General features: G+C 47.0%; 1 protein-coding gene across 3 annotated transcripts; it reads right to left on the reverse strand.

Moving 5' to 3' along the window:
- Positions 1-327: 327 nt before the first annotated feature.
- On the reverse strand, positions 328-27662 carry ppp3ccb (protein phosphatase 3, catalytic subunit, gamma isozyme, b). Of its 3 annotated transcripts, none has more exons than XM_076029809.1 (14): positions 27075-27662; positions 17526-17723; positions 16290-16414; positions 14859-14970; positions 14276-14421; positions 13445-13584; positions 11941-12018; positions 11500-11594; positions 11253-11378; positions 9858-9935; positions 7602-7686; positions 6213-6310; positions 4347-4373; positions 328-2042 (listed from the first exon to the last, which is right to left on the reverse strand). In XM_076029809.1, exons 1-14 carry the CDS (start codon positions 27124-27126, stop codon positions 1867-1869), a joined length of 1536 nt encoding a protein of 511 aa, XP_075885924.1. In that variant the 5' UTR covers positions 27127-27662; the 3' UTR covers positions 328-1866. The 3 variants fall into 3 exon arrangements, with proteins under 3 accessions (XP_075885924.1, XP_075885923.1, XP_075885925.1); XM_076029808.1 differs by having other exon boundaries at positions 328-2051; positions 27075-27661; XM_076029810.1 differs by lacking the exon at positions 4347-4373 and having other exon boundaries at positions 328-2051.
- Positions 27663-27935: the final 273 nt, after the last annotated feature.

Consider the following 27935-nt stretch of genomic DNA (forward strand, 5'->3'; position numbering starts at 1 on the left):
ATCAACTTTTCCCTCCTCCGTCCCTTCCTCCATCCCTCCATCCCTCCCTCCCTCTCCGAGCCGAGCGGGGGACGCAGCCTCGATCGGAGGTGAACTGTGGATAATGAAGTGCAGCATTGCCGTTGCTAAGAAACATATGGGCCCACAAGTGAAAACCAAAGAGCCAGAGACGATTCAATGCCACTCGCATTCACTGAAAAAAAAAGAAAAGGGAGAAAAAAAAAAAAACAAACTCCTCCAACGCAAGGGCGCTGATTGGCAGCTGTGTGGTGGCGTCCTTGAGAGAAAAACCCAACACTCTGACACACACGTACACACAGCACCACCTTTCAGTTTTGTCTTTTTATTTGAATGGAGTGAAACATCTACATAGGCGAGAGGCCTCGCAGGAACACGTGCGAGTCCTCTCTCTCGTCTTTTTTTTTTTTTTTTTTTTTGTCAAATTTCATTTTCAAAGCAAAAAGGAAAAAAAAAAAAAAAAAAAACTGAAATAAAACCCCCGACAACTTGAGTTTAATTTTTTTTTCAAACCGTTTTCTGTACATTCTGCGAGATATGCTCCGAGACGAGAACAGAAGTCAGAATAAAGAGGCTCCGGGATCGGGAGGCAAAAAAAAAAAAAAAAAAAAAAAGACCTTAACGTACTTCACCTCCCTCAACCCCTCCCCCGCCCCCTGAAAAAAAAAAAAGAAAAGAAAAATACCAAAACAAAAAGAAAGGATACACCCAACGCCCCCAAAAAGCTGCGCAGCGCTGCGGTTGGACGACGCTTCTCTTCTTCACCACTTCACATCATTTCCAATCAGCGTCGGAGACGTCGGGACTGCCCTTCAGTTTCAGGAAGCCGTTCCATCGGGCCTTCATTTGCTGTATCAGCGCCGACGTCTTGGAAACTAAGAAAAATGATGTTCGCGCATCCGGCGGCACCAACGACAGCATTATCGGAAAACAAAAAAAAAAAACGTAATAGGCGAACCTCGAGTTTTTAGTTTTTTTTTTATCGAGTTTTTTTTTTTTTTAGTTTTAATATCTCTGCAGCCCCAGGTTCCCCGTTCAACCGCGATGTACATACAAGACGAAATAGAGTTGAAATATTTTTTTTTCCTTTTACTTTTTAAATCTTACTCTCTTCCTGCAAACCCGCGACCCCCGCCCCTTCCCCCACCCACGCCGCGCTTAAATCTATGCGTTGTAAAAAAACAAAACAAAACAAAAACAAACCAAAGAAAAATAACCATCACATTGAAAAGAGGGAACAATTAAAATATACATATAATAATAATATAAATGTCAATACTTGCTCCTTTGAGCTCAGTCACACTATCATTGGCATAAGAAAGGATGGATTTTATGCAATTGGATCCTGGTGTGTGTGTGTGTGTGTGTGTGTGTGTGTGTGTGTGTGTGTGTGTGTGTGTGGGTGGGTGTGGGTGTGTGCATGTGTGTGGCGTCTCAATGTGCGTCACTTCCTCCCCGCCCGGACACGAAATCAAACGCCGGCGGTCAAAAGGTGTCGTGGCGGAAACGGCCGCCTCCCTACTTGAGGATGGATTCCACTGGGCAGTGATTGCCTTCAGCAAGTCCGTGTGCGCTTGAGATTCTCTTTCTTTCTTTCTTTCTTCTTCTTCTTTTTTAAATCCTGTTCAGTCTTAAACTATGATATTTATTTAGATGATAAAATAAATTAAGCGTGGTGAGAGTCGCTCCGACTGAACCGCCTCCTCTCTTCTCCTGCTCTTAAAGGAGACGAGGAGGGAAGGAGGGAAGGGGGGGAAGGAAACAGAGGGAGGGCGGGGTAAGGAAGGAAGGAAGGAAGGAAGGGAGGGAAGAGGAGGGAGAGGAGAAGAGGGATTTTTTTGTTTGGTTTTAGGCCTGCGCATTGGTGCCGTTCTTGTCCGGGGGTCCGGTGCTGGCGGGCAGGTTGTTGAGGGAGGGCGGCGGCTCGTGCTGGTTGCTGTCGCGGCGGGGCGGCATCCTCTCGTTGATGCGGTCCAGGCCCCGGGCCTCCTCGAAGCTCTGGATCTTGTGCTGCGGGTTGAAGCCTTGAATGGCTGCGGAGGGGTTGGGGAGAAAAGACAGGAAGCCGTCAGTCGAGTCCAGTCGTCGGGACCGGAGCCGCAGACACAAAGAGGTCCGTTCAGGAGCAGAAGACGACGCGGGTGATGTCCGGACCAACGCAAAAAAAAAAAAAAAAAAAAAAGAATAAACTGGATAGAAACGCAGTGCGAGGAGTTTCAGAATTGACTTTTATCCTCATCTTTTGATAATAATTATCTCAGCTTTTTTTGTTCAATCATAAATTTAAAAAAAAAACTTGACAAAGAGGCTTTTCAGCCACTGTTGGAGCTGCGGAGCCTTTGCTCACCTCAAGCCTTGATGACCTTGAAACATATGATGAATGATCTCACACACTTGCACAGTGCGGATGCTTCTAGTCACTCTTACAATTGTTCACACACTCTGGAGGTTTTTCAAAGCCAGTGCCTTTGTTTAAAGAAAAAAAAGAAATATTTGAAAAAAGAAAGAAAAAAAGGTTGCATATTGCTGTATGTAGCGTCATGCTCGATTACTCTTGATGGCTCCTGCTGTTCTTTCTACGCTGCGAATGTTGTTTATTTTGCTGCTTGCGCCATCTCTGGTAAGCATCGCCACTTTCACATTTCACATCACGTCCTATGAGCGTGTGACAAATAAAGTTCTTGAATCTTGAATCAACCGCCAAAATTGGACTTGTGCGACTGATCTTTGCCCCGAGCGAACATCCCCTTCCTTGCCCTCTGAAAACCCGAGGCTGGAGGAGAAGTTGGCTCGGCAGCACGACGTGTTAACGGGCAAAAATAAATAAAAGCAGGGTCTCTACGACAGAGCAGCGGCGGCGGTACTGGTCTGACAAAGAGAGGAAGGACTTACTTCAGAGACAGCATAAGGAACGCATGGAGGAGAAAAGTGAGACAGACTCATTAAAGAGACATTGCACGATTTTTTTCTTTTACATTATTTCCTTTGTGTGTGTTCGCTTTGACGTGAAGTTTTGGGAGAGATTAATAAACAATGGCGTGTATGCTGTAGAATTGTCGAAGGTAGAAACTACCTTCGAATACTGGTCCTACTGGAAGAAACTGGTCTATGAAACAATAAACAAGTGTTCCTTTGGGAGATGCAAATTATCGATTAGTTCAATTATCGTTGATTGACCTCATCGATCGAATAACCATTAATTCATAAATGGCGATTGTTGCTGAAAACCCAAATTTCACAATGAAAAATGTATAGGGAACACAATATTTAACCCGTGAATAATGTTGAGGGTCCAATGTGACCAATTTTTATCTTTAAGTTTAGTTTTTATTAATAGTAAAAACAACCTAAACATTTATCCTATGACTTTAAGCTGACTTCAAATGGGTCACATTTCAACATTATTTTTCCAAAAGTTGTTTAAAAGCAATTTGTTCAAGGTATACACAGGTACACACCACATCAGTTAAGCCCCCCAAAAAAACAGTGTAAAGATTTTTCAATAAATTGCGACTAATTTTATTTAACCGATTAAATTCTTAATCGACAATTAATCGATAATCGATTGTTAACATCGGTAGTTACTTTATATGGTAAAAATATGATTGCAGAATTACAGTTGTGGCTTTTCTACAAACTAGTTACTGGCAAACGTTGCTCTGAGCACGGGCACGAACGTGCTTCGCTTCCTGTTTACTCTTGGCGCAAAGCCTGCTGGGAGTCGGAGTTTGGTGCATCACTCACGACTGGAATATTAATGAAACTTAGCTTGTACAGTATATTGTTAACATTAGTTCCTTTTTAACTGTAAATAATATATCAGTAAATTATAATTCACTTACGATTAATTACAAATTTATGAAACCTTTAAATGAACATAATCATGCGACTATATAAAATCACAACACATGCAATATGTAAAATCTGACTGTAGCCTTTTCTCTATATGTTGCTCGTGTTTTCAAATTTATATACCAGTGTGCATGAGGTTTGCGCCTTTGCTGGTTGTGGAAACAAAACCCGCAACACACGTACACACACACACACGCGCTGTCATAAAAACGACAAGCCCGATTCAAACTGTTGCTACTCAGGGTTAGGTGACGGCCTTGGCCCCGGAAAACAGGTGCAGCATTGATTCATATTCATATGAAAAAGGCATTGTTAAACAGGAGCGCCCGGGAGACGCACACACACACACACACACACACACACACACACACAAACAGACAAAGAGAGACAAACAGAGAGAGTGAGAGAGAGAGAAAGAGAGAGAGAGAGAGAGAGAGGAGACGGACGGACGGACGGACGGACAGATGGATGCGTACCTCGTGCCTCTTCTGCCTCTACGGTGGCTGTGCAAGCGTGAGTAGAAGTGCCATGCCCAAAAACCAATGGAGAGAGAGAGTGGGAACGTTAAATATCAACGCATTCGGTCAGTCGTGTTTTGCCACTGCAGTCAGTCCTGTTAACATGAAGTCAAACATCATACAGCCCCCCCAACCCGCCCACTTTGCACACAGCCCCACACACACAATCCAAAAATGATAGCAAACCACAGAAACAGAGGTTAGAACCACAGCTGCTAGACTTAGAAATAAATGTAAGGAGAAAAAAAAAATAAAACAGAGTCTTCATAGTAACAGTTTGAGAGACATCATGTAAAAACACATTTGCACCGACAGGACATTGTATGGCGAGGTGTGTTTCCGGTGGGTTTCGGTTCAGTGGTTCTCAACTGTCTCAGGACTTCCCTCTACATGGAGTCGCAACCCAAATTTACTCCACAGATATAAAAACGCCCACTTTCTAACAAGTCCGCTCAATAAATCAGTGAAATTACTGAATTCAATCATGTGTGTGTGTGTGTGTGTGTGTGTGTGTGTGTGCAAAATAAATGTCCAGGATTTTCTCTCTAAATAGATAGGGTTGCACCTGTACCACTTTTTACAGAGCAAGTAGAGTATGAGTATTTGGGAGTAGCTGCATTTTGGTACACAACAATACTGAGTATTAAGGTCATTTATAATTATTGAATTACTGTTTTTCCCCCCCAACATTCCTCAGCTTTTTTACTCGAACATGGGCGACACAAATTTAACATAATCGTCAAATACATAAATACACAACGTGGTATCGCCACTTACTAAGAGCACGAGTACCCAAACCCAATACCAGTACTGGTATTGGTATCAGTGTATCCCCAAATATATACATTTTAAAATCCCTTTTATTTAAAAAAAAAAAAAAAAAAGGGTACTGCCCATGAAGCCGCGACCCAATAAAAACAGCTCCGCGACCGACTTTTGGGTCGCGACCCACCAGTTGAGAAACGCTGGTTCGGTTAGTCGGCAAGTGCGGGTTGTTAGCTTCGCTTAGCATGAAAGGCGAAAGCGTTCACTCCCTGCCCGCCCCCCCGGGCCCTCGCAAAACGGCGCCGGCATTCAGTCTAGACGTTTCGCTGGCAAATTGGCCAAATTGATAATTGGATGACGGAACAGAACATCTGCCGGGTCGGAGGCTCGTCGCTCAGCTGCCGGGTCGGAGGCTCGTCGCTCGGCTTTTGAAAGGGAGTTACTGAACCCCTGTTCAAGAGCGCCGACAAGCATTACGCAGTGTGCGAAACACAGGAGGGGTTTGGACCCACTCGATTAACCCCCGATTAATCCCCCGATTAACCCCCTGAAAAATTCATAGAAATCTTTTTTTTTCAAAAAGCTAAAAAGAAAAACCCCAACATATCATTGTCACTAATGGTCACTGAAATGCCTTTCAGATCCTGTCTAATTAAAAATATATATATCATTTTATACATATATACAATTTCCCAGGTATTTTGCACACTTGCATAACGGGCAAAGCGGCCTTGTAGAGCGGCGCCTTGGCTGGCCTTGGTTTGTTAGTCCTTTTTAAAAGGCAGCGTGCCGACGGACCCGAGCAGCGCTGCGCTCCAGAGGCGGAGCCAGGCGCCTCTTGACTTTTGGCTGTGTGTGTACGCTGGAGCTACCCTGGAGCTACGCTGGAGCGTTTTTACGAGGTTAGTCTGAGGCGCTGGGTGGGGGCAGGGGAGGGTTCAGGGGAAGTTAGTGCTCGCCGGGCCTCTCGTTAGCGTTCCTGGTTTAGCGTTCCTGGTTGGGTGTGTGGGTGTGTGGGTGTGTGGGTGGGAGGTTGAGGCTGCGTTGGGCGGCGCTCACCGCTTTGCAGGGTCCGCCGGCCTCCGGCCAGAACTCCCAGGGGCAGCGTGCCCGTCGGGGTCAGACCCTTCAGCTGCAGGACGCTCTCGTTCTCCTCTCTGCGTGGCAGAAAAAAAGAAACAAACACAGTGGGAGATTAATTTGGGACTTGACATGGTGGCCTGATCGCTGATGCTGAGCAAGAAAGGAAAGGAGAGGACGGCTTTGTGTGACTGCAAAAGAAAATGGAACATTCAAATCATGTCTGAATAAATAAAAGAACGAATTAATAAATAAACAAAGTGGATAAATCCAAATAAACTACCAGTACAATAGACATATTATTATATTTTTGAAGCCCCCACATTATTAAGTCTTTTCTTATTGGCAAAGTGAAGCAAATTAGCTTGACTTTAAATAAATAAAGTGGTCAAACCCAAATCAATTACCAGTAGAATTGACATATTATTATATTTTGGAAATTCGCTCATATGTACGTGTACTGTATGTATCAACCTTATGACAGAACTAAGTCAGTACACTTCCAATTTTTTATTGCTACTGACTGCACCGAATGGAAGTGGTGCAGTACATATTACGCTTCATCAAAGTCACTCTTTGGCATTTGGAAACATCGCCCTCTCTGGTGGAAGTATGTCATTACACAAAATGAGCTGAACTTTAACATATTCTTTTAGGACATTGTTGGAGTTACATTCACATTTTCACAGGCTGAATGCAGTCTAAATGAACAATCGGGCCATATTGAAGGACCTGCAGTAGGCTGGCAGAACCACACCTGAGCACAATTTACTTCCAGGTTATGGTGCAATCCAAAATTCAATATGCAAGTCAATGTTGACGCAAAACTTTGCGGGTTCTGCCCGAGGTCAGAACGAACTACGTGCACTGGAATCGGAGGGACGACGGCCGGCCCGTCTCTCCCACCTCCTCACAGAACTGAATGAGGAGGCTTCAGAACTTCACTTAATACAGACACTGTGACCTTTCCCGAGACTGAAAATAACTCAAAGACATTTTCTCGACATGCTTGTTCATTATAAAAAAAAAAGAAGAAAAAAAAAAAGGGACAAAATGCTCTGACACACTTCCGCGGGATTAAAAGAGGACGCATGTGAAACGAGGAAAAAGCCATTAGCCTTAAACTGAAGTGGAGCGAGACCCGGAAAAGTAGGGAAGCCGTCCGGAGCGTCGCGTTCCGTCCAATAACCTTGTTCTAAAAACGCGTGAATATTTAAAGCGACGCGTGCTTTTCTTTCAACTGCGTGGACGGCCAACAAACCCCTGAAACCTTCGACCTCCTCGCAGCGTCTTCAGCTGCTCCTGTGATACCGAGGCCGTGATTCAGCCGACCTCTCGAGGGCGGGAAAAAAAATATATATTACCAACCTGAGCACAGAGAAGACACGGGCCATCTTCCCGATCGCCCGGATCTTGTTTCTGATCACCTCCTTCCTGACGGCTGGAGCGCCACCTGGCGGCAAAACCAAGACACAAAAGCTGAAGGGTGTAGAAAACAAAAAGGGCGCCTCGGGTCACAGGGGTCGGACCCGAGGTCGGTTTTTCACTTTCATTAGCAAGTTATTTCTAATTTGACGCAACTCATGAAGCCATGTGACGCTGTGAGGTCGCAGCACATTCAAAACGTCGAGCAGTTGCGCAGCTACAACCGCTATTGTCTCACTCTTGAGGGACACGCCGTCCTCTTCATCATCTCACTTAACTTTTAAAATGTTTTTTAACCGTTTGTTTTTTGAAAAAAGGGGACATTTTGCTCGTCACGGGTCCCCGCCGCACGCCCACATCCAAAATGTTTGTGCTGTCCGCGGTGGCCTTTCAAGTGGCTGCTTTCTCGAGCCTCGGCCGCCAACCCGGACGGCACCGAGGGCGGCGTTACGCAAGAGGTGGAGGGAGTCGGGATGAGGCAGCGCCACGGGAGGGATGTGCGCAGGAGTTGGGAGAAAAAGTGGTGGTGCTGGTGGGGGCGGGGGGTCGCCGGGACCGGCTGTACTTGGCGGACACCTCGTGTGTTTGTGACGTCCTCAACTGTGCCGAGAATCGCTCTTAATCAGCTCAGTGCAGTGCAGTTCACTTTAGTGCCGTCACCAGCGTTCACCCACACGCTGCACGTACGCTCGTCCGTACAGCTCAGAGCTGGGTGACCCCACACCCCCTTGCAACACATCCAGAACACTGAGAACTTAGCCTGCTTATTGTGTCTTGTAACAAAATCATTTCCTTTTGTTTGTGCACCTCCGGTGAAGCCGACCCTTTTAAAAATATTCTCTCTTTTTTCTTTTTTTCTTACTAAATTCCAATTATCATCATTAAATAGTTCTTAGAATTCTAATCTAAATTTTAAGGGCGTCCGAAAACTTTTTACCACTGCTGTACACCAGTCGCGGGACACTACTGTGCCGTGAGATAAGGTCAGGTGTGTCGTCAAAAATGATCCAATTTCACGGTTCAAGTAATGAAGACCCTCCACCGTCACAAAAGTGAGTTGCTTCACTGTCGATGCAGCAGCTGTAGCGAGTTGGGTGTCTCGAAGTAAAACCGTCTGTCTGGAGTGTGAATAATGCCACTACCCCCCCCCCACCCCCACCCCACCACCATCTCCCCCCTTCCACCACAATATGGCCACACAGTCGACTCGCTGTCTGCCGTCTACGTCTGCAGAAAACCCCAGAGCGCAGAGGGCATTTTCCCAGTCACGTTGAACGCGCTGTTAGCGTGCGGACTTGGGCTTCGACGCCGCAGACAGTTCGCGCCACAGTCCGGCGTGAGGCGCGGAGGAGAGGCCTTCGCGCCCTGCGGTCTGTCACCGGGGTGGAGCCACCAAGCTTCAACAGACTCCGTTTTCGGTTCCTCTCTTTCGCGCCGTCCCGTTTCGCTTGGCCGCGGCGCACGGGGGTGCAGTTTTAGGTGTCCAAGTTTGAGGGTTGAGACTCGTTACAGTCGAGACATTAAAAACCAACCAAAGGCAAAACTAAGAGAAAAAAAAATAAACAACAAAAGGTGTGACAAAAATAGTGAACGGCAGCGGTTCGAGGAAATGACTGAGCAACCCCCCACTCCCCAACTTTTGTTTTTTTTTTTTTTCAAAACCATAAACCATCTGTGAAGTGTTTTGAAACCCTTAAGACTTCAGAAGAAAACCGCTTTCAGTTGAAAAGCAGACAGGAAGTGAGAAAACACAGGGCGAGCGAGAGAGAGAGAGAGAGAGAGAGAGAGAGAGAGATGGGCATGTTTGTACTGCCTTCAATTTTAAAGTCTGGATCGGGATCAACTGTATCAGATTATATTAAATATAATAACCATATTAAAGACTCTCAGTGGAGATGATTGAGACGTTTCCAAGGTGCATTCCTACATGAGAACTCGCACTGAAGAAACATTTGTTTCTGTCCTTACACAACCAATGACAAGCAGCTTATCTGACATCCTGTCCGGGAAAAGAAAAAATAGAAAAGAAAAAAAAAAAAAAGTAACTTCGGCGATGTCGAGATAAAGGGCACGACAAGTGTGGCTGGTGCTCGGCCCTGCAGCCCAGCTATCTGCCACGTGCACGCGCCCAGCGTCCTTGAACGCGAACGCGGCGCTGTGACGTGCGCGGTGACGGGAGAAGGTGCGACATCCTCTCACCCTCGCACATGTCGTCCCCTTCTGACATCAGCTCGTCGTCGGAGCAGATGTTCAGCACGTTCACCAGCATCTCCGTGACTGTGGGAGGGAAACACAGCGGGAGAGAGACGCAAAGTGCGGGTTAACAAAACGCGGTGACGCTTGAAAAATGGTAGACGGCTAAAATCTCGATTACCAAATGCATCAAAACAAACGTTTTCTCCTTATCGTGGTGTGTCCGATTACTGCCTCTAGAGGGCTTTCGAGAAAGTGGGAGACGGACGTGACGCCTAATCTGAGTGGGCTTGGACGCTGTGATAGAGACAGCGTCCAATGAAGCTCCGCTCTAGATGTCGACAGGCAAAGAGGAAGACTGGATGAACACTTGGGAAAAAGTTAAACAAGTGTTTGATTATATTATTATTATTATTATTATTTTGCTTTAGTGTTTTTTATTTTTATCTTATACCGTACATTTATCTTTCTTCACACTATAGTTTAGCACATTGCATGCCTTTTATGACTCTAGTTCCCTTGTCAAGCTGGTGTGGAAGCATATTTCTCCTGGAGATCAATAAATTATCCATCTACCTACCTACCTACCTACCTACCTACCTACCCACCCACCCCTCTACAAGGCAGACCAGAGACTAAATGCAGCACTTTTCATCTTTGATTTTTGATTTCTGTGGACTGGATTTCTTATCTTATGTTTGTTCGGACAGCATCATCTAATTTTTATGATGCCACAGATGCACACAGCTAAAAAACCAAAACCAAAACAAAACAATACATATACCACAAACCTGTACTTATCTATATGTTCTATATTCAATATAAAAAAAATAAATGAATGAAAAAAAAAAAGATTGTTTCCGGCTTTGCGATGAGTGTTTTGCACACGTTGCCGAAAGCGCAAAATTTCCTTTGCGAATCTAAGTCGGAGAGAGTGCAGGTAGTTTATCCTGCTCAGTCATTCTGAGAGGGCTTTTACAACAGACGAACGCGCAGGCTGTGGATAGAAATTTGAATGTAAAACAGACCTCATGTTGTGCTCTGTTCAAGTCGTAAAATTTCCTCTTCTTCTTCTTCTTTTTTTTTTTTTTGTATTCGTACATCCTGAAAGCAAACCCGTTCCAATTTCACATGTTTCCCATCACCATGAAAACTTCTATGTTTCGGAAGATTCCAGTCCTCACTGCGAACTCTCTGCCATTACAATCTCCTCGCCTTCCCCCCCCCCACCCCCCCACCCCCTCTCCCCCCCGCCCTTTATTCAGACGCTCCAGTCTGCTGCGCAGGGCTTCATCTGTTCCCATGGTGACAACCCTTCATTTTCTTTTGGAAGTGATTCACCGTTCGCTACTTAACTCCCCCGTGACATTCGAGCGTGCGTGCGGCGGCGGCGTCCCTCACCTTTCTCTCCGACAAAGGGCAGCGACCAGGTGAACACGTCCATGAAGTTGGGCAGCCAGTAAGGGTGCGGGGAGCAGTTGAACTGCCGGATGTTCATAACGTTATTCTCGTATTTCAGCACGGCAGCTGGGAGCAAAACAAACAAACACATTGAGATGACAGACGCTCTGCTGCATCTCCTCCTCCTCCTCCTCCTCCTCCTCCTCCGACTGCTGCTGTGAGGTTTCCATCATTTGGCTCGTCTTACCTTTGTTATTGTACACATCCAGGTAGTTAGGAGCAGAGAAAATTGTAATTAAAGAGGGGAAGCCTGTCGTCTGACTTTTCCTGTACATTCGATACCTGCAGAAGGTGAAAACACAGTGGAGTGAGTGCGACATGTAACCAGCACGTAAGCAACAGCCAGCTCTGATGTTACAATCTAGGCTCAGTTCAATTGTAATTCTGCTATATTTCAATCTTCATCAGTGATGATGTTGCAGTGCAGGTTTGACGGGCAGATTAAACCGGTGAAAACGTTCACGATCAGCCTGCAGGATTATTTTTGAATCAACCCTACAGATGTACATGCAGTTGGTGAGGATGCCAAAGAAATTACAAATGCAAAATTATTTTGCGTGATAGAATAAAGACACAATGAGAAGCTAATAAACTGGTTTCAGGCAGACGGTGCTTCTGCACGACTCACCCTGCATCCTGGGCTTCGTGTGCTCGTATTACAGACAACAGATTATTGTTCATCAGAAAGTCACATACTGCTGGGTAACTGAAAAGGAAAAAAAGGAAAAGAAAGACAAACACCACACACACACACACACACACACACACACACACACACACACACACACACACACACACACACACACACACACACACACACACACACACACACACACACACACACACACACACACACACACACACACGTTATTATGTGCCAGGGGACTGGCGTTTCCCTCCTCAGGAGGAGATGATTCCGAGCCGGGCTCGGGGTTGTTCTGCCGCAGCTCTGCTCTGCTCTGGCTCTCCGTCACCCTGGTTGCTATGACATTTGAAAGGGCTGTTTGAATTGGAGTAGAACAAGAGCGGCTCAAGAGTGCTAAAATGAAGGATGAGGATTTTATCCGCAAGAGAAAAAAATAAATAAATCAAAAAGGTGTGTGGGAGTATCTGTGGGATGGTCGTGCAGCTGACCGTCCGTTTCATATCGTTACAAACGACGGATGGAATCCGAGGGAGTGAAATGATGCATGTGTTTCTGTGGTTTTGATTGGTCAAACGCCTCATGATGTTATACCTATGATTTGTTAAACAATCTACCCTAGTGTTTTCCAGTCTAATTCAGTGTCACAGGCAGGATAAATCTGACGAAGGCTTTTGGAGGTTGGCAAAGCGGCAAAACCCACTTTGAAGATGAACTGCTAATCAATCTGTTGAAAAACACACAAAACTCCCCTTGCAACGGTTTCTTCCAGTTGTCTGTATCCAGTCAATGAACTCCTCTGAAATGGGAAAAGTCCACCCTGGGTGTCTTTGGCTTCTTATCAGACACCGTTTGCTCAAACGGTTTGAGAAATTAACCCTTTATGATGTCACAAAGGGTGCAGAAACACCCAGAGAGGTGTTTAGCTATTTTCCCTGGGACGCCCCTGTAAAGGTGCAACAAAGCTGCAGTTTTAACAAGGAGGTGAGACGGGGTTTTGCAGGACGCTTCTACAGAAGGGTTTTTTTTGGATGATAAAAGACGTAGAGCTGCATCAACAGAGTCTGCGGTGGAAATCAAACATCCGCCGATGTAGAGGAGCGAGTTTAACGATTCAAGGGACAAATAACGCAAAGTCCCGCCAGTTGAAACAGTTGAGTGTCACGTGAGAGCAGCAGCAGCAGCAGCAGCAGCCGCCTGCCAAACAGCAGCGGCATTCCCCTCCCTGTGACCTCGGCGGCGACAACACTGCAAATTCACCACAAATATTAAAACAGAGCACAGTATGCTAATATTTATTTCCACTATCTGTCTGCCTGCCTGCGGATTTAACTATGTGGTCACTTATCCAGAGATAAGCCATTGTTTGTAAAAAGCTTTAATCAGGCCAGATTAAAAGAGCGAGCTGCTTTCTGTCTTTCTTTTTTTTCTCCTCTCTCTCTCTTTTTTTTCCCTCGCCCCAAAACAGCTCCCACGTCGCAACGCTTACCTGTAGAAATAAGAGCAGCCTCGGACACTGTTGTGGCAGAAGTGCTCCTGGGTCTTTTCAGAACCGTAGTCTTCGCCCGGGTCCGACCACAGCAGGTCACACATGGGCCCGAACGCCGGAGGCTCCTTGAACCGATCCAGCTGCACGCAGAGAAGCACGGTCAGCGGCTGGTAAGACGAGCTGTCAAAAGACCCATAACTATCCGGACGCTCAGTCGCCTGGGAACTTATGCAGTGAAGTCGAGTTACTTTCTGAAATTGCTGCAGTTTTTTGAGTCGCGTGCTTCACAACTTTCACATGAAGTGCTTGTTATGAATGACGGAATTCATAAAATTTGGACGTTTTGGCTAAAAAAAAAACATTTTACTCCGTCTATTCATTTTTATTACACCAACATTCTACCTCCAGATATCTCATATTTTTTTATATTTATATTTTATCTCAGTCTATACACAGTAACAGATTGCTGTAACCGCGCAACGACATTTCGTTGTGGAAGGAATCACTGCCGTGTTTCTTTTTTTTTTTCCAATAACAATAAAGAACATTTTTTTTATCCTTGAGTTTACAGCTACTATCAATTTTCTTTGGCACTGCTTGGAATTCTTTCCCCACTGTGAAACTCGAGGGCGCTTCCTGGCCGAGACAATGTCTCCAGTTCTGCCATCAGGTTGGTGCTGGGATAATAATGGGCTACGTTTCAAATCTGACTGAACCAACACTTAAAAATGCACTGCTGTTATTTTTCCATTCGTGCCGCATTGAGCGATGCGTTCCTCGCGCTGAGCGCACGGAGGGAGCAGACGGTCTCTCGCGGCCACTGAAGCTGACCTTTCGGATGTCATCCAAGCAGGTGACCTCGGGGCTCAGGCCTCCGTGCACGCAGAGGAACTGCTGGTTGAGGAGGGCGGCCAGGGGCAGGCAGTCAAACGCGTCCATGCAGGCGTCGTACACGCGCTCCGAGTACTTTATTTTACCTGCGGGGAGCGCAAACAAACACGGCGGTTTCTTATGGACTGATCGTGTAAAGCAGCAGCTTCAGCGGTTAAAGGTTCTAGACCAGCAATGAAGAAATGATATTAATAGTACGCAAGTCATAAAATAGCAGTTTTTCTTCCATTTTTCAGTGTTTTAAGACTCATTTCAATAAAGATCTAAATACTGCGGGGCTTCAAAGACACACATATCTGTTCATTTTCAATTGACATTAAAGCACATTGGCTTTCTACAGATGATACATTATTTTCTCCTATGAGGTGGGCCACAAAAACACTCCATCCATCTGCTGCTGCTCCGGCCCCACTCGGTCAAATTTTCGAACCCACTGTGGCCCCACCAGTCTAAACGTTTGCCCACAGCTGTTCCCGACCCTCAGGACAAGGCAAAGCGGGCGAGCGAGGCCGCGGCGACTTACACTCCTGTTTGAAGGTGAAGTACTCTGTGAGGTGCCGGCACTCGTGGTTGCCTCGTAGGAGGAAAAGGGTGTTGGGGTGGTTGATCTTCAGAGCCCACAGGTACAGCACACACTGCAGGGAGAGGCGCAAACACACATGGAACTCATGAAAACTGGCCCTGGCACATGCAAGAATTCATTAACATTTCCCATTAGGCCGATGTCTACTGGAGTGTACGCATTCAAAAGAAGCAGCGCTTCTAATGAAGTGAGGTATCGATTTTATTTTGTCCAACAGCTGAATTGCACTTTACTGACGGAGCAGATGGTCGATGTGCTCGGAGACACTTCTGGCAACATAAACATCACAAGGGTTTCCACCATCCTCTCCGCGCGTCCCTCTCATTTCTCACACTCTGTCCGGCAGAAACCGTCAGCTATGCAAGTGGAGCTGCTCCGTCATCATCGCAGGGGGACGCAGAGCATCTGGGCTTATCGCGACGTCACGCGCCACACAGTTCGAGTAACACGCGGTTGGGGAAGAGGTTGAAACCGAGTCCGATTGCTGTCAGGGAGCTTATCTGCAAGACGGGGAGGGGGGGGTGGGGGGGGGCCCGAAATATCTGAACATGATACACTGGGGATGAATTGTAACGTTCAGACTCCAAAAAGAAAAACAAAAAACGACTGCGTTCTCCAAACGGCCGGAGTGCAGCAGGGCTCTGGGAGGCAAACGCAGGTGAAAACTGTTACAGTCAGGTACTTGCAGACATTTGTCAAACTTTTACCCCCCCCATCAAAAGATGATTGTAAAATGTAAAAAAAAAAGAAAAAGAAAAAGAAATAAAACCTCTGGGTAAGAACTTAAAAACTAACTTTCTTAAAACTAATCCAGCTTTAAAAGAGGAACAAAATAAAAAAAAAATTTGCAGACCACGCCCCCGCATTTTTTTTTTTTTTTTTCCAAACTATACAGACTAGCAGTGAGCAAGGAGTTCCAGGATATCCACTAATCCTAACAAGGAAGCATGACAGCAGCTATAAAAACCTCCGGGCCCCTCCTCGTCTGCAGCAAGCAGCCGGGCCTCCCCTGCAGGGGGCCACGCCCTCTACGCTTCCCTGCAACTGTCTCGAAAGAAAGAAAGAAGAAAAAAAAAAAGACGCGGGGCCGACGCTCGATGACAACACGCAACGCGAGTGTGTGCATGTAAACTTTGTGTGCTTTGGGTGTGTGTGTGTGTGTTTGCGCGGGTGGGGCGCCTGCTGCAGCGGTCGGGCAGCGCGAGGAGGGAGGCAGGCAGACAGTGCGCCTTTTCATTAGCCGCGGCTATTTAAAAAGCTTGTGGGGTGGAGGGGTGTGGGGGGTAGGGGGTGTGTGTGTGTGTGTGTGTGTGTGTGTGTGTGTGTGTGTGTGTGTGTGGGGGGGGGGGGGGGGCAGGAGCGGCCACATACCTCGATGCTGAAGTACCCTCGGTCCACGTAGTCGCCCAGGAACAAGTAGCGCGTGCTGCTCGGGGAGCCGCCCACCTCGAAAAGCTTCATCAGGTCGAAGAACTGGCCGTGGACGTCGCCGCACACTGCGGAGCACAACACGGAGCACAGGGCAGAGCGTGAGGATGGAGGAAGAGGAAGAAGAAGAAGGAGGGAAAAAGCTGAGGTTGATCTTGACGGTGTCTCATTCATAATGAGACAGAAAAAAAAACACAACCAGAATTCTCTGAATTTTTCATCACACATCCGAGTTGTGAAGAGCCCAAAGAAAGCGTTGGAGGGCGAGCATAGAAGAATGAGGCGATCTGTCGCTGTGCAACATGTCGTTACCTCACGGTTAACTAGAACCGAGTCATTTAACAGAATTCGCACAGTACAAAAATTTTGTCAAAAAAAAGAAAAAAGAAAAGAAAAAGCCTTGAATACTCTTCAAGATCTTATGAACCATCCGGCTCTGATTAAAACAATGCTACGGCAGCATCCATGCTAACCTCTTTAGCAGCAACCGTCATTGTTCTCAACTCCAGGCAGCTTTGTCTTTTTGGTCTTTTATCTTCATTTGTTTGATTTTTTTTTTTTTTCACAGCCCTCTGGAGCGATGACTGCTCCCTCTGGCGCATCTTGTTTCTTTATTTGCGGCGGAAGACGCCCCGGTCATACGATCCACTGAACTTTTAAGACGGATTGGAAGGCCGGCCGCCTATTCGAGGCCTGGCAGGGCGGGTGGGCGGGCGGGCGGGCGGGCGGGCGGGCGGGTGGGCTGGATCTCACGAGATGAAACCCGAGCCGTCCAGCTGGTGTGTAAAACAATATTTCATCGTTTCGGGGCACCTGAACAATGCGTCTTTCGGCGCCTCCGCCGCGCCGCGATCAGGTGACGGCTAAAGTGCGGCGTCTGAAAGGGGAGCGCGAACGGAGCGGGGGAGAGAAAATGTGGGCCTGGTGAGACCGAGAGGAGAGCGTAGCAGGAGACGGAAATAGTCGGGAGGGCACCGAGGGTGGAGGGTTGGATACCTAAGCTAAGCCACATGTCAGGGAGGGCAGCTGCCGCGGCGTCTGAGACGGGGGGCGGATCAGTGAAACCGAGGCCGGGCTTCCCAGACGACACGCAGACCGCCGCCGCGGCGGAAAAGAAAAACCTCGACGACGGAAAAAAAAATAAAATAAAATCTGCCTCTCTCGGCGCGATGGCGTCACCTGTGATGGGAGCCTCCACTTCCAGCATGCACTTCTCCTGGCGCAGGATGGCGGCTCCGTCGTTGATGATCTTCAGGGCGGCCTCCTCCTCCAGGCGGCCCTCTTTGACCAGATGGGCCTTCAGGATCTCCACGCTGGGCCTCCCGTCCACGTACAGGTCTTTGACCGTCAGGCGTGTGCCGGGAGGATACGGCACTCCTGCGGGGAAAAAAAATGCAAGAGAGAGAGGGAGAGAAGGGAAAGAAATGATGTCAGCGGCATTGAACACACACACACACACACACACACACACACACACACACACACACACACACACACACACACACACACACACACACACACACACGCAGAAAGTGGAGTCTGAAAACTGAAGGGATGGTCTGCTTTGTTACAGGGGAGCGTAAACATTGTTTTTCAAAAGGATAAAAACCGCAGACTGCCGAAACAACCCGATCCTGACTCGGTCCTGTTGGCCCACGAGGACTCGGGGAGCCGCAGCCGACGCCTTTATTTCACAGAAACAAAGGCAGATTTATGGGAAAGTGACCAACAGATCGGTGAAATCCATTTAGCCAACAGTGGTTCTCAACTCGCGGAGTCTCAAGACCCACATTTTTTTCACCCCTTATCATGAAGTCGTGACCCAAATTTCTACCACAGCACTCAAAAATACCACAAGCATGCCAAAGAAAATAAATACGCAGGCCCACTTTCTATCATGGTTAGTCATTAAATTATTGAAATGATTGAATTGAATTTTGTGTCCTGCGAAGTAAATGCCCGACAATTTCTCTCCAAACATAGATACTTTAAACTACCCACCAAGCTATGACTCAATCGAACCCGCTCTGCTGACCACCGGTTGAGAAACGCTGCTTTAGAACACACAGATCAGATTCCCCCCGATTAAAAATGCAGTTTCCTGACAAGGTCTTCTTTATTTTGACCATTACATCTTTGTGATCAGCTCGCTATCACAACAATAAGTCGTCGCAGTACTTTTTTTTTTTTTTTTTTAAGTCATCGCCACCTACTATATCTCTTTTTTGTGCTATGGAGATCGTCGTCTCATCTTTTGCGAAACAAATCAATCCAGGACCAGGACGACCTCTGAAAGCCGCGTGAATCATCTCGGGCGTCCATCGAGAATGTGTCTGCGAACCGTTAAAGAATCAGAATTCTCAGAATCGCGTCGGCGAGAGCAGCTGGTCGCGGACACGACAGCGCAGCCCGCAGGGGGGGAAACACCAAACGACGTAATTACTGGGGGGGGGGGGACCGCTGACACACAGCCAAAGTGGTTTTACGCTGGAAATGCGTCCTGAAAGGGCATCGCTGTTGATGACGGCACACGAAGAAGGAATCCTTGTTCTCCAGAGCCGCGACATGTAACCTAGGGCCCGAGAACTCAGCTGCTCGTTAGACCGCATTTCACTTCCGACGTCTATGTATAGGCTTTTGAGATCCTTTAGTAGGTCGCCTCAGCACAGCACAGCACAGCACAGCACAGCACAGCAGCACCACCACAGCTGGGGGGCAGCGGATGATTCCAGAGGCCGGCAGGCCGCGCTGCCAGCGTACAGTGTAGCGCGTTCGCGCACACAAATCATTCCGCTCATTGAGTTGGACGTGTGCTCGGCTCAGCAGCGGAGGCAGGTCTGGCTTGGAATGAGATGCCTGCGCAGAGGGAAACCAACGAGATCTCGGCTTTCAAACGTCAACGAGTGGGTCGGAGAGCGGCTCGGCAGCGTAGCGTCTGAGACGGGCGTCGAGGCCGAGTGACGTCTTTCACGACCGCGACGAAAAATTTTCTACACTGAAGAAGTGTTGTGGATGATTTCTGCCTCCCTGGGGGCGAACACCTGGGAGATCCCACTTAAGATCCATCAGAACCAAGCAACAAATTGCTTCATGCAATTAAAGGTCCCACATTATGCTAAATTCTGTTTTGTTTTTACCCATTTTTTTTTCTTCTCAGAATACCATGCGTCACACACCTGACAAACTGGAGAGCTAAAAGGTGAAAGGCGCGCACCGACGCAAACAGCTCTGCCTGTCCAGTTTTGGTGATGACACAACAACAGAACAAGTTTGAGGGAGGCTGTAAACAGAGGGCTACTCACACGACCACGCGAGGCTGCACTCCTGCAGCTACAGATCGGCAAAAAAGGTCTGACAGCAGTGCATTATGCATATGGTGCGTGTAATAAAAAAAGAAAACCAAAAAAAAAAAACACTTCCCCATTTTAAGACACCTCAACCTCGAACCAAATCCAACACGACGACCGCGCAGTCTTGAAATAAAGTGCGATGAAGACATCGAGTTGCCTTACTGACGCTGACCATGCGCTAACGCTGGTTCAGAACGTGCTGGGTTAGTAAGCCGCCCCGGTGACCGACCGACCGACCACACACACACACACACACACACACACACACACACACACACACACACACACACACACACACACACACACACACACACACACACACACACACACACACACACACACACACACACACGGCGCCTGTTCGGCACGCTCATTGTTTGCTTACACTCGACTGGCGCTGAGCTGACGCAGGCCCGGCAACAAGCAAACACTGGAGTTTGGTGTGGTGTCATTTGGGGGAAGTGGGCTGGGTGGGAAGTGGGCTGGGTGTGAAGTGGGCTGGGTGTGAAGTGTGCGAGGTCGACCCGCGGGCTCACTTGAAAGTTAAGGGTTGAGGGCGAAGCCAAATGCGACGCAAACAATCCCGACTTCGCAAAGTGTTGAATCAGAACCGGGCAATTAGCGTGGACAGCGCTTAGGGTTCGGACGGGCTCGGAGTTGGGCAAACTACGGGCCCGAGGGCCACGCGCGGCCCGTTAAGCTTTTTAATCCGGCCCGCCGAACTTGGAAGAAATGATATTAACAGTAAGCAAGTAATAAAACAGCAGTGTTTCATCCGTTTCTTCAGTCGTTCCAGCCGAGAGTTAAACACCATGGGGGCTTTGAAGACACATCTCGCTGTCACGCTTTGGTTCATTTTAAATTGACATTAAAACACATTCGTTTTCTACAGGTCCCATGATATATGTGACTCTCCTCCACCAAAACGCTCCATCCATCTGCTCCTGCCTTCCTGCCTTCCTGTCAAATGTTCAAACCCATTGTGGCCCCACCAGTCCAAACGTCCCCCCCCCCCCGCGCTTTTAGCGTCTTACCTTCTCATTTGCACCGTCTGCAAACAACCTGCTCACCGGGACTAAATGACTCAACTGGTGCAGTTTGGAAGCAGACGACTAAAACACGCGCGTGATGCCAGACAGCGAACGCGATGTCTGAAATAGAAAAACGGATGCAGCTATAAAAACAAACACACGTATACCACCGGTCATCTATGAGCCGTTTATCAGATTCCTCTTAATTCCTGTTGTGCTGCGTTCCCATGGGTTTTAATATGATGATTAAAAAATCAATTAAATGTCCAAGCTTATTTCAACGCAGCCAGTCGCACTCAGTTGACGCCGCTGAGGGAAACTGCTGTAACCGAGAGTTTTGGCACAGAAAATCTGAATTCTGCCACCGTCCCGATCGCCTCCGCGTGCAACGGCTCGTCTGTCGACGTTGATTATTTGAATACCACTTCCTCCAGAGCTCTGCGGCGCTTCACTTCACAGCTCCAGCTCTTTTTTTTTTTTTTTTTTTGCCCCTCTCTCAGCCGAAGACCAAAAAAAGAAGAACCCAAAAAAAAAAAATGCAGATGGTGCCCTCTTTATCACAGGCGTGCCCAATCTGGGCCGAACTGGGCCGCTTTCGCCCCGGCTACTACTGGTGACAAAACCGAGCTGGTGCTGAACCAGTTCGGGAGGGGGAGGGGAGGAGGGCGCGACATGATTGGCTGAGAGCGCGCGACCTGGTTTGTTTTTTTTTCTTCCCCAAAGTTGCACGCGTTTAAAAAAAAACTAGACCAGTGGAGCGGGAGGAAAGTGCTTTGACACGAGAGCCTCCTGAAATGATTTCAGTGCACAGCGACTGCGGAGTCGGAGTCGCTGCAGAAGGCCGGCCGCTGTGTGCTTTTGGTGCCTGCCCGGGAAAAATCGCAGTGAGCGGAGAACAAACACAGTTGCCGCCTGAACACACTGATTTTTTTTGGCAGCGCGGCAGAACCGGCGACACGCGGATCCGACGCCGAGCTTCATCACCATCATCATCATCATCATCATCACCATCAGCAGCAGCATCATTGCAACTCTTTGCGTTTCGGAAGTAAAAGGAAAAGAAAGAAAGACAGCAACGGAATCGTAATCATTTAAAGAGATGTCCAATATAAGACATTAAAAAAAAAAAATCTTTGTGGCACACAGTGAGAATAAATGGGCTTGAGAGATCTTTGAGAGATGAAGAAAACCCCGAGCCGTCTTCACATTAAGGAACTGATTGTGAATCTAAATGGGTTTTTGATTTATGGAATCTTACCAGCACATCTGGAGTTAAACAATCCCTCCTATCAAGCACGATCATAATTCATCATCCTTTTCTTCAGGACCGGCTGAGATTCACACTGTACTACGAATCCTTTCACACCCGACTCCCACTTCGTTCAAACCGTGCTGCTGCCGCTTGATCAAAAAGTAATTGCAGCTAATCGTCAAACATATCGCGCATTGTTCGCCCACGGATCCTTGAGTCTGCTGATGAATATCGAGGGGAGGAAAAAGAAAAAAAACAAAACACAAACGACCGCAAGAACAAGATGAAATAGTTTTAACATGAGTCAGAAAATAGGGAGGAAACTTTGAAGGAAGGGGGGGGGGAGGGGGGGGACACGCAAGCAGCTGCTGTAGCAACAGGTTAAAATCCTGAAGTCGCGGCTGGGTTTTCCACTGTACTGCGCCTTCTTTACCGCTGACAGTATTTGCGGTTTATTAGGCGGCATCGTGGTTGGGCGGGGGGGGGGGGGGGGTTTGCCAGGGGTTGACACAGGATGTGAAGGAAGGGCCCGGGCGAAATCCTGACGCCCGAGCGTTGCCCTCTCCCTCGCACCGACTCACTCCATCAATCATGGATGAGGGACAGAATCGTTACACATGCCGGACTATGCAAAGAGACGGAGCGATTCGATTACCAACGGTAACTAAGCCAAAAGGCCAGAGCGGACAGGGGAGATCCATAGCGGACAGGGGAGATCCATAACACACACACACACACACACACACACACACACACACACACACACACACACAGCTAATTGACCAGGATTAACGGGAGGCAATGAGCTGCCGCAGCCTCATTCAGATAAAGACATGAACGATGACGTCAAAGCAGGAGAATGACTCCGAGATGCTGGAATAACGCAAAAAGAAAAGCCAAGTCTGAGGAATCGGCCACTTTATGGGTCACAGATGTTGCGGCCAGTCCAACCAAAATGACGGATAAAAGACACACGTGTTAAAAAAAAAAACAGGGAAGAAAAGAAAAGGTCCATTTTCAAAAGGTGTCCACCGTGTCGCTTCTTCTCCAGTTGTAAAAAACAAAACATCCATTTCAACTGGCAGTTTGATATTAAACCCTCGTACTGATGTTGTACTTGCTGCAGCAACAACAACAACAACAAAAACATTCTGAAAACCTGATAATGAAAATATAGATGAGATGCAGACGAGATGCAGGGGGTACTTTTACCAGACTGGTTTGAATTGTAAATTAGCACAGCAGCAAACAAAAGGCTGGCAGCTAAAAAAAAATGTTATTTCACTTCACATTTGAAATGATTTCTCTCCCACGGTAAATTCTGCGGCCGATAACTTTATATTCGCGTCCTCTCTAATGTATTGCACACTATTGAAAAGCAAAACAGAAAAACTGTCGTCTTGTTGCATCCCACAAAATGAATACCATCCACTTGATGCGCATAATTTGCAGCACACAGCCTTCGGGGCGAACCCAACAGGTTTCACGGTGGAGCAACACAACCGAGATCACGCCGGACTGGACGGCTATTTGTAAGTGATTCTTCATACCGAGGTTCCAAGGCTTTGGAATGGGTCGAAATGATCAGCGGCTGTTAACTTTTCAAACCACCGGTCACTCGCACAGGGACTTTCTCGCAACGTCACTATTCTTCCACATCTAACCCGATGCGATGAATCGTGAGTCAAACCGGGCTGAACTGAAATTAGTCTGGTCCGAGACTTTAACGCTGCGGTTTCCCCAAATTGCTGGCGATATCAAAGCAACGACGCCTGGCACTTTTTTTTTTTTTTTTTTTTTTTTGTGGTAATGGCCCAGCAGGCAAAGGTGGAGGAAAAAAAAATGGAAGAGGCCGAATGAGCAGCAAAGCCGAGTCAGAAAGCCAATGTGTTGACTTCTTTACTGACCGGCAGCCTTAAGAGGGCAGGTTTAATGATGTGAGGCTCTCCTGCAGCTTTACACTCCTAAGCCTTCCTAACCCACTGAGCCTATCATACGTGGCTGCCCAGAAACACACACGCACAATGGTAGTGTGTCGTCGTCCCCCCCCTTTACCCCACCTCCCTACACACACACACACACACACACCCTCTTTTCTTTACTGGAAATCATGCTGGAAAAAGTGGGTGTTGTGCACGGTGGCTTGAGGCCAGTCGGAGTTGGCGTTGCAAAGGGAAAGTCAGTCTATGTAATCATGTCAAAATAAATGCCGCGCAGCCTCGGTGGATTTTCTATTGCGATGCCCTGAATTAACAACATTTTACAGCTACTCTGCCCACACGCAAACTTTTTCTGCACAATAAGCCAAACTCACTCTGGAGAAATTTGGAAATGTGAAAAAAACAAAAAAAACGTTTGCTTGGTTAGCTGCTTTGCTGAGTGCGCTGCTTTATTTTGAAGGCGTGCACTAATAAAGCTTATAATGTCAAATCGGTCTGATGCACCTCTTGCAACTATATGTTGCATCTTCTCCAACTGCAGCTGAGTGGACCCGGCTGGCAAGAGGACCAGACCACCGGCACTCACTGCTGACCACTGTGCAATCAACACACACGCAGGTCTGCATTCACTGGAACATCTGAACGTGCTTGCAGTCAACAGAAAAACTGAACTGCTGATTAAAGTGCGTGATCTCTTTTTTTTTAAGCGTTGATCAGTTTTTAGAATTGACACATTAGATACAGTTGATTACACGTCTGAATATATTGCTGATATGTTGAGATCAAGTGACATAAAAAAATATATGATATAATGTATAGTGTGCAACTGTGGCGCGTGCAGTATCTTACAACAAGCATTTCTGTCCTTCACACTGCTGAAACAGACTTTCAGGTTCTGTACGCATCCAACTAGTGAGCAATATTTGCTTCCTAGTTCCTTGTTGGGACAAGAATGATAATTGCATGCAAATGGGACAGAGTGGAAAGGTGACGGTGTCGAGCGCGGCTATGAACATTTCTCAAGCCTGGGTTGAAACAAAGAAACTGAAGCGTTACAGCACAGGCAGGAAGATAAAATGCAAAACTCAAAACCACCGCTGTCCTAATTTAGACATTTCCTACTTTAAATGTGGATGAGATGCGATATGTCTCAAACATTCATTTGAACACATTGGATTCAGCCGGCGGTCCTAAATAGAACATCTTTATCAGATTCTTCAAACACTTAAAACAGGCTGACAGTGGTGAAGTGGTGAATTAAGATTTGGCGGTCTAAAGACAAGCAACAGTAACTGACAGAGGCGACGGCCTTGAACACACTATCTTAACCTGACCAAGGCGCTATAGGGGCAGATTTACAATGTAATGCTTTAGTTACGGTACCACACCCCGTCCCGACTTGTAAAAAGGCCGATCTCGAGTTGCACCGGTACGTGTGCACGCACGCTAGCGCACAGACACTGGTTGGAAAAGCGCAGACACAAAGTCGGCTCATCAGTGGAATCGGTTGGTGCAATGGAAACCTAAAATCTCAACGGTTGCGTGAATATGTCCTCAATAACCAAACTAAGCAATAGACACAAAACAGCAACAAGAAGCCTTTCTGTGACAGCCTGGCCTCACCTTCCTTCCCTACACCGTGTCAGCCAGCAGAACAGCGAATGTTTGCCGCTGAGGCTGAGCAAACAGACCAAAAATAGGAGTAGTGTAAGACGCCTTGAGCCAACACCAAAATGTCCCGACAGCGAATGCACGGCCGCCCGTTCTCGCATCTCCAGTGAAAATGAATAACACGCCCCCCCCAAAGTCATTATTGAACGATTATGACGACCGTTTCAAGTAATAACACAATCCCACGTTGACTTGAAAACAGTTGTGATTATGCAAAAAGCAGTTCGGAGTTCCAGATACTGGTGCAAACATCTGGGACAAAGACAAGGATCAGAAAAGGCGTATAAGACATGAAACCGACCTTTTGTTAAATAACAAGGTTTACTTTGTGTGTGTGTGTGTGTGTGTGTGTGTGTGCGCGTGTGTGTGTGTGTGTTTAGAGTACATTGGAAGCATTTGGAAACAGATCTGGTGGCATGGTGGGCTGCAACTTTAGATCATCATTATCGATTATCCTGCTTAATAATTATGTAACCCCCCTCATTAGGTTTCTACAATAAGATGGCTGACACACACACACACACACACACACACACACACACACACACACACACACACACACACACACACACACACACACACACGATAGCTTGGAAATGAGTGATCTGTTGTGAGAGAAAAAAAAAAAAAACAATAGACCCGAGCTCGCACACAGAGCGCGTGTTCAGGAGGATTGCTCTTCTCTTTCCTGCCACGAACAGAGGGATCAATGGACTTTCATAACAGCCCTGAACTTGAGAATAATATTCTGGTGGAAACCGTCTCCACAGTCGCTCCTCTGTTTTTTTTTTCTTTTTTTTTTCTTCACTAACCAAAAGTCGTCTTCTAAAATAAAAAAGCAGCTGTTGAAAAGGGAGGGGTTTCTTATAATCAGGCCAACACATACACACGCACGCGCGCGCACACCCCTCCTGCATTCATGACCGCAGTGTTGCATTTACTCCCGTTAGCCGTAAAAAAAATAAAAATAAAAAATAAAAAAAAAAATAAAAAGAAAGAAAGAAAGAAAAATTCACCATGCAGAGTAACGTAAAATACATAATCGAAATCCCACATAAAACAAAGTCGTTTTCGTTCATACGTATACGCACGAACGTGTTTTCCTCGGTTTTGTTCCTTGCTTTGCTCGGTGAACCTGAGCTAAATGTGTGCGTTAAATGTCAAACGCATAGCTGACATCTGGTACTCTGGACAGCTAAGTCAGAGAGCTAGGTTAACTCATTAGCAGTCGCTGGATTGATTAACTTGCATAACATCGCTGCCCGTTCGCATTATGTGGCGAAACGGTCGTTAGCATCGTGTGCCACTAGACACGACTGAACAAAAAATATATATTCGGAGCAAATCAACCGTTACACGGCGCGAGCTGCCATTCAGCTTCACATTACGCTGCCCTCCTTCCATTTAGCCAACTAGCTCTATCAGCAGCAATCGTGGACTTCCTGCACCAACAGATGAAAACCTTTGCCATTCGTGTCACATACCTTTAATAGGCCGTTCAGTGGTGGAGAGCTTGTTTTGGTCTTTGGCCGACATCCTCCCTCTGTGCGGGCTGCGGGTCCGGAGAATTCGCTAAATTTCTATCTAAAAACTTGACAAATTCCTTACTAGCTAGCTAGCGAGCTAGCCAGGGTAAGCTAGCCGCGCTAGCTAGTGTGTCAGCGGCTCGGAGCAGCAGCGCTTCGCTCCGCAGACAGAGCGACCAAGCCGAGCTGGACTGGAGCTTAACCTGGCGAGGGGGAGGGAAAAAAAGGGGGAGACGTCTGTAACTAACAAATTAAAGCTTTTCCTATCCCCGACGCGCTGCGGTGCAGTGATGCCAAGCCGCTGTCAGTGTCTGTCAGGCGAGTCGACTGGTCCAGGAAACGGCTCGGGCACCGCCGCTGATGCCTTCAGGAGCAGCAAGCAGTGCGTCAGATCATATCTCAACTTTATCCCTTTATTCTTGGACGAGGTGCATCTGCTCCAGGCCGCTGGGCTTTGCTTTTTTTTTTTTTTCCTTTTTTTTTTGTGTCGTGATCCGATGTGTCGTCCAGACACTCTGTCGGATTACAATAATCCGCCGCAAGCGGATTTCCTACAACATGGCTCAACGCGGGGGGCTGTGGGTAATGTAGTATTAATGCGATATTAATGCGATGCGTTCACAGTCCACCAAGCAATAGGCATTGACTGCGTTTACCGCAGCGCTGAAAATAAGGCATTCCGAGTTTTATTTATTTATTTATTTATGTACTTATTTATTTATTTATTTATTTTTTCAAATTAAGCATTCGTTTTAGTTAGCAAATTATTATAACGTGTATATATATTTATGTGTATATTATGCTGCTTTCTATTTTACA

The sequence above is a fragment of the Nelusetta ayraudi genome, unplaced genomic scaffold, assembly GCF_046127955.1.
Source record: "Nelusetta ayraudi isolate G7.1 ecotype Tasmania unplaced genomic scaffold, CSIRO-AGI_Nayr_v1 ptg000026l, whole genome shotgun sequence".
Taxonomy (NCBI): domain Eukaryota; kingdom Metazoa; phylum Chordata; class Actinopteri; order Tetraodontiformes; family Monacanthidae; genus Nelusetta; species Nelusetta ayraudi.

Excerpts from the sequence above, each read along its gene's own strand:
- ppp3ccb (XM_076029808.1), bottom strand. The coding sequence starts at position 27,126 with ATGTCGGCCAAAGACCAAAACAAGCTCTCCACCACTGAACGGCCTATT. Across the intron at positions 16,415-17,525 it reads AGTGGAGGCTCCCATCACAG|TGTGCGGCGACGTCCACGGC; the intron begins GTGACGCCATCG and ends TGTGCTCCGCAG. Across the intron at positions 11,595-11,940 it reads CACGAAGCCCAGGATGCAGG|GTATCGAATGTACAGGAAAA; the intron begins GTGAGTCGTGCA and ends CACCTTCTGCAG.